Source organism: Lepisma saccharinum, unplaced genomic scaffold (assembly GCF_977018435.1).
Source record: "Lepisma saccharinum unplaced genomic scaffold, izLepSacc3.1 HAP1_SCAFFOLD_605, whole genome shotgun sequence".
NCBI lineage: Eukaryota > Metazoa > Arthropoda > Insecta > Zygentoma > Lepismatidae > Lepisma > Lepisma saccharinum.
In genome coordinates this window covers 89,730-100,143 of record NW_028143278.1, presented here as the reverse complement: position 1 = coordinate 100,143, position 10,414 = coordinate 89,730, and the positions used below count along the sequence as shown (strand labels likewise).

The 10,414-nt window shown below is 40.1% G+C and overlaps 1 protein-coding gene across 1 annotated transcript; it reads right to left on the bottom strand.

The window, feature by feature from the left end:
• Nucleotides 1-8,783: 8,783 nt before the first annotated feature.
• Nucleotides 8,784-9,401, bottom strand: LOC145983062 (uncharacterized). The gene has a single exon (XM_083116338.1). It carries the CDS (start codon nucleotides 9,399-9,401, stop codon nucleotides 8,784-8,786), a length of 618 nt encoding a protein of 205 aa, XP_082972464.1.
• Between the last annotated feature and the right edge of the window lie 1,013 nt (nucleotides 9,402-10,414).

The window sequence follows — 10,414 nt, the reverse complement described above, 5'->3', positions numbered from 1 at the left end:
CTAAAATTTTTGATGCCCAGTGGTTCGATTAAAGCTTCAATATCTTGGTTGGTAAGCGGCGCTTGTTTTTTTTTAACTTATTAATCACTCTTTTAAGACCTTTGCCTTGTTTTTCTATGGCCAGATTATGGCGCCTTTGTTCAGCTAATTCGGCCTTATTCTTCTTGGCATCTATTACTGTTTTTGCTATGGCAGCCGATCCCCTGCTAAGCTACCAACTGCACCTAGTGCTGCTAAGATAGCTGGGATACTAAATATAAAGCCATCTACATGTGATTTTTTCTGGATTGCTGTAATTTTTTTTAATTGGGGGGTACTAAGTATAAACTTCATACCATGGCCTTTGGCAAGACAAGAGCTTTTCTTTTTGCGCTGTTTTTGGGTTAAAAACTATCGATAGTACCAAGAGATTTAAGACTTGCATAAGGTATCAGATACATAACACCCTTGGCCTTCATCGTAGGTTTATTGGTTGGTTGGTTGATTTGTTGTTTTAAGTCCACTTTATGCACAGTAAGGCTAATCGGGACTGGACCTACAGTTTAAAGTGGGATCCGAACCACTTGTGCCTCCACCGGGTATCGAACCCGGGACCCCTTGATTACAAGGCGACGACGCTACCACTGCGCCATCGGGGAGGCCCCTCGTAGGTTTATTATATACATATTCTGGGATTACATAGCTTAATTAAGTGGCTTAAATTTAAGTCGTAACACTTATTGCTGGGCCAGTTTATTTAGTCTGTTACAACCCCCACCCTAGTTTTTGTTTGGTGTTCATAGCTATGGTGGTCCCTAATGTTGCTATTTTTTCACCCAAAGAAGCATCTCTGCTTACCAATCTACCGAAAGCAGCCTGTTGTAATTTTTTGTCTGCCACATGTCGCTTGTGAAGATCGGTATGTGTGTTGTATGCTATGTTATGGTCTCTACAAGGAGCGGCTAGGGGATTAACACCAGGGTCCCCTCTGTTTAGTCTATGGTCTAATTTGGTACCGGGACCACAATACTGATAGCCTGGTATGTGTAGCTGAAAGGGCAGCTTGTTTATGATGTCATTAACCAGCCCACGACCCACAGAGATATTAAAAAATTTAGGCGGTAGAGTATTCATAATTTTTATAACATCACCAATCCCCTTAGTGCCTATGAGTATAAAATTAGACAATTTGGTGGCTAACATATCCATAATTCCGACTTTTTCGTTGTAAAAGTTGTGGTTACCGGCATTTTCTTGGCCAGCTATGACGAAGAGCCTATCTATTAGTTTTCTTACATCGTCAACCCAGACAAAAATTCTTTAGGAAGGGTGTTGTAATGTTTGATTCCGCTACCTGTCTTAATTTGTGTCCATATGGGTTTGATTAAGTTGTTGTATTTTGCTCCACTGCTACCTTAGACTTGACTCTTTTTGTGTAGGGTCGTTGTTTTGGTACAGGGCATTCGATTTTATTAGTATTTCTTTGTAGTGCTCATAGTCTTGATCTGTATAGTCGTCAGGCAGTTTACGAGTCATCAGTTCCCACAATCCAGGTGTTCCAGGATACTTAACAAAACCGCCTCTTTCTCCAAGATGAGATTCTGAATATAGTACAATCAGATCATCGCCCATAAATGTAACTCTAAAATTGCCAATTTTATGTATGATGCTACCGTCACGCTTTGTGTCAGCATATAAACCGAAGACCTCGTCTTTGTTGTCTTTATGTGTGCTTAAATATTTTTGAGCAAGAAGGCCCAATTCAATAGGATCCTGACTAACTTCGATTCTTTGAGGACGAACAGGACTAGGTGTATGAATACTACAAATGGGGGTGATTGGATAATCTAATATGTTCCGAGCAGCTACCGACACAAGCTCTGTGATCAAATTTTGGTTCTGCTCTGTAACAGTTTTGATATATTTACCCAGTTCACTAATAGCATCAATAATAGGCTGTTCTGTGCGCTTGTGTTGTTCATAAAAAACCTCGGTTCTCTGATTTCAATCCCTTGAATCGTTTTACAAGATAGTCTCTTAATTTAAGATCGTCAAAGATTGGTCGTTTCATGGTTGTTTATATACGTCTCTACGTCTAGAAAATCGTTGATTTTACTCCTATATTTACCACTATTGGGCTTCCTTGTCATATCGATTGTGACAAACCCGTAGCTGTCCTGGTTCCAGCACCTACCACAAAACTTAGAAAAATTGTTGTAGCTTAAGTCTGCACCTACATACTCGTCATGTATGTGTTTGAGGTTAGTATGATCTTGAAACGCACATATGAAATTGCTGTTGTCTCGTAGCAGCTGTTTTGGTATTTTGGAAAAGTCTGCGACGGGTAGAAGCAATCTATCTTTTTGTGTCGCCCGTGTAAAAAATTTTCAAACCTCGTTTTGATTATCTAGTATAATGTCATCAAACGCAACAACAGAGTTATCGAGACAGTCATCGAGTGGCTTAACATCTGATTCAAAAGTGGCTATATCCAGTCCATCATATAGCTTCATCAGCTGCTGATATTTTAATTGTTCTAAGCTCTTAGAAAAGACGTAAAAGTGCCTGTTTTTCCAGTCTAACCAGTTAGGTGCCAGTAAAAAATTATCAACCAGTAGCGTAGTCTTACCGCAACCCGATGACCCAACAATAATTATCAGGTAGCAGATTGCCATTTTTCTTAGTCTGCTGTTCGGGCTCATGTAGTCGTTTTATAACATCCCATTTGTTCATAGTATCGCTTTGTCTGCTTTGATCCAGCTGTTTTCTGGATGACTTAGCCATTTGACCAGTAGCTTGTTGCCTTTTTTGCGGATGACTTTTTCTATGAGATATGTGTCAGGCTGTTTAGTTTTGCTAAGTTCTTCTTCATAGAATCGGCCTTTGAGGATTTCGTTGTGATGGTATTTTATTATATGTGTGTTACGGTCCCAGGTATAACTTGAACCACTGTAAATAATTCAGTGCTCCAGTTTCTAGTAAAACCTCTTTCGAATATGTGTTTATATTTACTAATCCTTACTTGATCACCTACCTTGTATTTAGGTCTTCTGGTTGTTGGTTGATATCTAGGATAGTAAACAGTGTTGATCAATTGCTGCTCGTCAGATTTGGTTACGTCAGATGGCTTTTTATTAATTGTGGTGTGGACCGAGTTGTTATACTGATCTAGAAGTTCTGGTATCATAGCAACCCATTTATTATTACAATTTATTATTACATTAAAGCGTAAATTACTTATACATATGACTTTTTAGGGTCCTGTTGAATCTTTCTACAATGGAGGCTTTGAGATCGCTGAAACTTGAGTAATGTCATATTGACAGCTCTTAACAAATTGTTGAAACACTAAATTATAGAATTCTTTACCGTTATCTGTTTGTAGATAGTGCGGTAATCTGCCACTCTGATTGTTCTAAAAGCTTATGTAACACATGCTCCAGTCTTGGATTTGAGTTGCACAGACCAGGCATATTTCGAAAATGTATCTATGACAGTAAGTAGATACTTGTAGCCCTTGTTGATCTTGTGTATGTTTTTCAGCTGTCCACTTGCCATCTCAACCAAGTCAGCCTGCCACAGATCGTCTATGCCTTTTGTGACCACTGGCAGTCGCTTATAGTTACGTCTGGATGGTTTGTGCAGCTCGTCAACTATGGTTTGTCTAGACATAGTACATAAACAAGAACATTGCAACTATGGGGTGTTCAGCAGCTGATACTACAGGATTTTCTAAATACAGCTTATCCCTTATTTGTATGTCAAACTCCAAAGAACCATCATCTTCAGCATAGGCTGTTTCTAGTGTATTGGGGTCTGTAAAATCCTCCAACTCTACACTGGTGATTTTTGGTATGTTGTCAGCATTGGTTATTGACAAGGTAGGGTAGTGCTGACCCTGCGGGTGTAACCAGTATTTGATCTTGACCGGTTTGAGTGTGCCCCTTACGAAGAACTGGTAATAAAATTGTGCAGGTGACAACATATACAGTTTGCCACCTGGTGTAAACGGTGAATCGTATTATTTGTTGGGGACACTGTACAATTCGAGGATTACTGTGTGCTTAGGATTCTCGATTAGGCCAGTTATTTTATTTGCTGCTGTAAGCAATCTACTTAAACAGATTCAAGATGCTCGTTGATAGTCCTAACAATCTCGTCGTGGCCTGGTTTGATTCTTATGTCTACAGCAAGTTTCTTGTATTGTTGCACAATCTCTTGAAGCTGCGTGACAAAAACAGACAGAGCATTTGCTTGATTGGATTCCATGGTCCCTAGCTGTTGCTTGATGTTGGGTACACTTTGCTGTAGATTTTCAACAACAGCCAATTTTGAACTTTGGGCTGTAAGATCATGGACTTGGGTTCTGATATCCTCAAACAGAGCATGCAGTTCGTTAATATGCTGATTGGTTGGAAGAGTAGCCACTGTAAGATTTTTGATCACTGTCTGAATATTCTTGATGTCTTCAGATTTCAATATGCGATGTACGGCTCTTTTAATATTTTTAAGTTCCTGTGATGTAGGCAGATTGGCCACCGTATTCTGCAGAGACTCAAGGGCCACTTTTACAGCATTTAATTCACTAGCATCAGTTACACTACGCATAGCATCTTGGAGCAGGGCTATGTCTGCCTGAGTAGGTGTTGATTGTTGTAAAATTTCAAGCTTTCTTTGAATATCATCAATCAAGTGATGAAAATGTGATAGCTCAGATTCGGTATCAAGTTTGGTGATCTGTTGCTGAACACTGGCAAGGGTGTCTACGATACCAGGTAAACGGGACTCCAGAGTTTCTTGTACATTTGTCAGATCGTTTTGTACTGCTGCTATGATACCCTCAAGATGGCTTATGGTACTCTGAATTTTGCCAAAATCCTCGTATGTCTCTAGTTGTAGCTTGATATTGGCAACACTGCGAGTATTAGCACTCAGAGCATCCGAAGATGGTACGTTGTTCATAAAGTTTTCGAGTGTCTCGATTTTTTCTTTGACCTCGGCTATGGCATTGTTTAAGGGGTCCAGATTAGGTATCTGTAATGATTGAATCTGTTCTTTTAAAGTAGAAATCACTAGATCGAAATCATCTTGGGACTTTATGCTTTTGACAATTGTTTGGAGCTGTGTCTGGACACTACCAATCTGCTCTTCTTTTTGCTGTTTTAGTTGCTCAGATTTGGTATCCTGAGTCTTAAATTTGGCTTGAAGAGCAGCTATGACATCTTCAAGACTCTGTAGATTATTTACTGTAGCCAAGTCAGAGTATTTCTGAAGCAGCAATTTAAGTTCTGAGTCGATTTTAAGAAGAGGGTCCATGCATTGTGATTGTAAATTAGTAATTTCATGTTGAAGACTGGCATTGAGTGTGGTTTGTAGAGCTTGTAAATCACTTCTTAATTTTTTGACTCTGACGTCAAACATCAGAATCTCGTCGCTGTGATCTTCGCGCCTTTTATGGAAAAATACATCGTTTTTTAGCGGTTATTTATTATAGAGTATCTGATTATGAATTCTATAAAAAGAGGTATAAGCTTGTCATAGCGTTATAGAACCTCAATATATAAACAGTCACCGGCAGAGACAGTATATACAGTGCCAGAAACCATGTTTGAGTGCTTAATTCTGTAAATATTTCTGCCTACTGAAACCTTGACATTGCCCTCGGGGGTTGTAATAAATTGTAATTGACCACCTACAGGTAATTGGTAGTGGTTTAAATTATTGTTAAATACGTATAATGTTTTACCTGTTTTATCATCAACATCTGTAAGTATGCTATTCAGATGAATAATTAACAAGCCACTCAGTTTAGATATTATATCAGGAGAGGGTGCTGGTGTTGGCAGGTCCATAATAGCCTGTTTTTTGAACCCAAATAAGTTAATCGGCATGTTTATTTATTACAAACCATGCTCTGTGATTGGGCATTGATTGCCACTTATGAAGTCACAATGACCCCATGGACGAGTATGTATACCACATGATAAAACACTTCTCTTATCGTCATGTGGGTCCAGAGCCACTTTTCTTACAATATGTGTAGTCAACAAGTGATCCACACTCTGGATTCTAAATTCTGATGTTCTGATTGTACTACATGATTTGAGACAATCTTCGTAATCTTCAAATTTGAGCTCTTTGTCTACAGTTACTCTACCAATACCCTTGGCTTTTTTAGTAACAGCACCACTGGATGTTTCAAAGCTGTACATCTTGGCTCTTAACCCAGCAAATCCTACAATAACATCGCCAAGTGTCTCGTCTTTTAACTTACCAGGCACCTTTTTGTTGTGGGGTCGAATATTCAGATGGCCAGGCAATTCGCTAATATCGAAATAGTCAAGCAATGCAGGCTGTGCTATATTTTTATAAATATCATCTGTCGTAATATCAAGAATAAAGCTCTCCGTGTCCATATATATCAGTTTTACACGATCACCATAAAAAGGCTTAAGCACATCGTAATAAAGCACCAGCATACGTAATTTGGCCAATTCTAATATTACAGCCCCTACATAAATAGACTTATGAAACTTGATCTTAGTTTTTTCATGTTGAAGAATGCCAGATTGTCATCATAAATTCTTCTGTAGTTGAAATTAGGCTTTGCTACCAATTTTTTGCTCTGACTGGAGTCAGTAACTAACTTAGCATCAGTATGTTTTCTGACATTTTCTATGGTCTTACCATACACCGAATTGACTATCAATTTGAACAAGGTCTTATCAAATTGTGTTACTGCAAGTGTTGGAAGCTCGGTGTTTGTATCAATATATTGCTTCAACCATCTTGAGTGCCTGAAACTTAAGACTTTGCCAACCTTGGTTAATTTAACACCGTGACGCATCAGGAACTGGAGGTTCTTTTAGTATATGCCATAACCCTGTTTAGTCTCCAGAGTCATCATCAGCTTCTTCTGTTTAGAGTCAGGTGGACACTTGACCTCAGGTATTGGCGGCAGATCAGAAAACTGGCTGTGTAAATTATCAGGAATTGCCAGATCCACCTCTATGAACAGGCCATAGTCACTGTCATCAAAGTCTTGAAGATCCTCAATATTAAAATCTTCAAACCACTCAAGCCCTGCATATGGCAGTTTATCCATCATGGCATAACCATACAGGCTGTAGGCATCTACATAAAATATATAGTTTGATGGTCGTGCAGGATCATAATCAGGAACATACTTGTTGTTGACTTTGGTATATCTTTGAGAACATTGTACTATGCCCCCTCGTATACATTGTTCGATGAACAGATACATATCCTGGTCCTGGATCAGATCCAATTTTATTTTAGTGTTCAGAAACATCGCAGACCATGCTAGGCCTGGAGCACTGTAAAAATAGACCCGGTCAAGGTAATAATTTTGTATTGAGGATGCTTGCTCTAAATGCCGCAATGACATCAGCTAAGAGCGTGACATCGAGTGTCAAATATCATTTATTAATATGATAATAGCCAAGATTCTTACAATTTAAGTTGGTCCACATCAACTGGCCATGGCGATACTCGCCATCGGTGATTCCTGATGCTCTGAGTTTGCTGTAGAACCCTTCACTCGTCAAATTTAGAAAAATCGGTAACATAATAGTTTGGATATACACACTTACGCCTAAGCAATTTAAGGTCCAAATTTGGAAACATGTCAGACGTAATTTTGAATTGGGCATCAGATAATTGACTGGTCAGAGTGGCAAGGCTAGCCGACAGAAATCTATATGAATCTAGAAATCTTAGGTATATGGGCCTGCCATTAACACTGATTATTTTGCTAATAGCTACTCCCTCTGTCCCATAATTATTGTCCGGTACACCTTTGTTTGTTGTCCCATAATAATTGTCCGATATTCAAACTGTGACATTGGTGTATACAGAAGAAGAAAATGAAACAAGGGAATGAGTCATACAACTTTATTACTCAAAGAAGTACAAATTGGCCGATCAAGTATCCAAAAGAACCTAAACAAAAAGTAATCAGTCCAGGATCAATACAAAGTGACCAAGAAGTTCGACAAAATAAAACATCAAGACGAAAGAGATTGTTGGTCCATGAAGGTTGTCATCCCATCAACGAGCTAGATCTAGTGCTGCAGAGCTGCTGTAGCCTCGTCGTAAATGTTTCGAGGACACTCCAAGCGAGATGGCAGGACGTTTCGGCGGTTCAAGTGTGCTTTTGCATATGGGGAATCCTGTAGTTGTTCCCACCTTTGGAGGCGCATATTTTCAATGAAACGGGACTGCAAAGTGAAACAGATGTTGTTGAGCTTGTCGCGTGTCAGATCAGAGAAAGATGTTTCAACGGCAGCGATCAACTCATCAATAGTTTGTGGAGCTGCCTGATGCTGGAGAGACTGAATTGCCCGGAAGTACCCCAGATCTAAAACATTCATGTCCGGACTTTTTGGCTGTTGGCATAGGAGATCCAAAGTGATTCCACTGGCCGCTGCAGCATCCATCCAGGCTCGATCATTGGGAACGATATACGGACGCGCATTGTCCTGCTGAACGGACACCTGGATTCTCCCTGCGCGCAGTTCACGAGGCCATTGTGCATCTATTGCTGGGATTAACTTGTTGATGAGCATGTCTCGGTAAACATCTTTGGTGGTAACAGTTAATGGTTTGGTGACCATTGTACCAGCAGGACGATTCCTACTGTTCCTCTTGGCAGGTTCCTTGCTGACGAACGACCAAATGCCTAACTTACCATTAAACCACTGCTTGCGACCAGAATCCCAACGAGACCGGGCGACGGCAGCCAGAGACATGATGTTGGGAATAAAATATTTGCTTTTACATGTTCACTGCGGGTCTGGTTCGTTGGGCAGCAAGTACAATTTCTGACCATCCTTCATCAGGTAGAACGATTTTTCATCCACCTGAACTGTCTCCATCATCATGTTTAACTTCGGATTTCCGCTATCAGGACAAGCGACTGTGGTAGGATCCAGCATTGACAAAGCAAATTTTAGACGTTCCGTCTTGTTGCTATCAGTCAATAATGGCTTCAGCGCATTCGTATGCACTCTGATCTCTCCTGCCTTCATACGCCTGTGTAGGGTACTCTTAGCAACATTTAGAGCCACTGTCATTGAACGAATATTATGCCGCTCTCGCAGCTGTAGGTGCTGTAGTCGTTGTAGGGCGAGATCCTTCTTCTTTGGTCCGACTTTGCCTTTCATCCGAGATGCAACCCCAGCACAAATGGCCCCTTTTTTCAACGATTGCCGCCCCTGTTGCCTAATGTGACGTACTGTTCTTTTACTTACATGAAATTTCTCAGCCGCACTTGTCATGGCACCTTTCTTCACTACCCCAGCCGTACTGTTTTCAAAGAGAAACTCGTACACTGCCTGTCGTTTACTGTCCGTGAGGTTCTTGCTACCCCTGTCGCTTCCTATCATGGGTTGTGTGTTCATGGCTGTTCTTCTCACACGCACTCACTGAAGGAGTGCTCTACTAACGATTTGCAGAGTGCCTTGCTAGACCGGTTGCCATACAGTGCCACACCGGTGTGTTGCAACCCAACGCCCCCTTTTGGTAATCGTCTGGGCGGTATTTCTTGGTCGTTGCGATAAGGTCACGTTGTTCCTCTTCACAATCTTAAAGACTGATCTACTGTGCCTCTCCTCATCCGTGTGCTTTCCATCTGCCTCTTCGTCTGTAATTCCTGTACTACCATTTTATCATACCGGACTATAATTATGGGACAGAGGGTGTATATATTTTTCTCGTCATTTTCTGATAAAATATTTAAATCCTGCTTCTTAAACCCTTCGTATCTGATCAGATGATGAAAATCATAATTAGATGCACCGTGGCAAAATATCGGGAAAAATGTTTGTCTCTGGATCTTAATATTACAGCTACTACACAAAGCCTGTTTATATCGACCGTCCGTATGGTGATGATGACGCACCTTGATATTTGTATCCGAAAATTCAGAATTGCATACCGGGCATTTTTCGGTACTGTTGAAATCTTCGATTTGATCCTCTGTTAAAGGTAGCATAGGTTCTGATTTTAATAATATATCATGGGTTATGCGACGGCACTCATTTTCTATTTTACGTGCAAATTTTTTGATAGCATCTTGGGCCATGTATAAGTGTCCTTTACTATTAACACCATTATGTACAACTACATAACAAAAACTAGAAGGTTCATGTAGCTGATATGGTGTACTTGAAGACTCTTTGGGATCTGGGCTGCAGAAAGCAAACGGTTTGAGATTTGATTCAAAATCACAAACTATATACGCTGGGTGCTCCAACAAGGCTTCGAATTTTTTGAATTCGGCATTTTTGTTTGGTTTAGGCATAACCATATGAACAGGTTTATGGTTGCCACAGTATTTTTTATGTTCGACCAACTTATTTTGAGCAATTTCGATATTCTTTTTACGAACGCCATTTACCATTTTTCAACCATC

Excerpts from the sequence above, each read along its gene's own strand:
- LOC145983062 (XM_083116338.1), bottom strand. The coding sequence starts at position 9,401 with ATGAACACACAACCCATGATAGGAAGCGACAGGGGTAGCAAGAACCTC.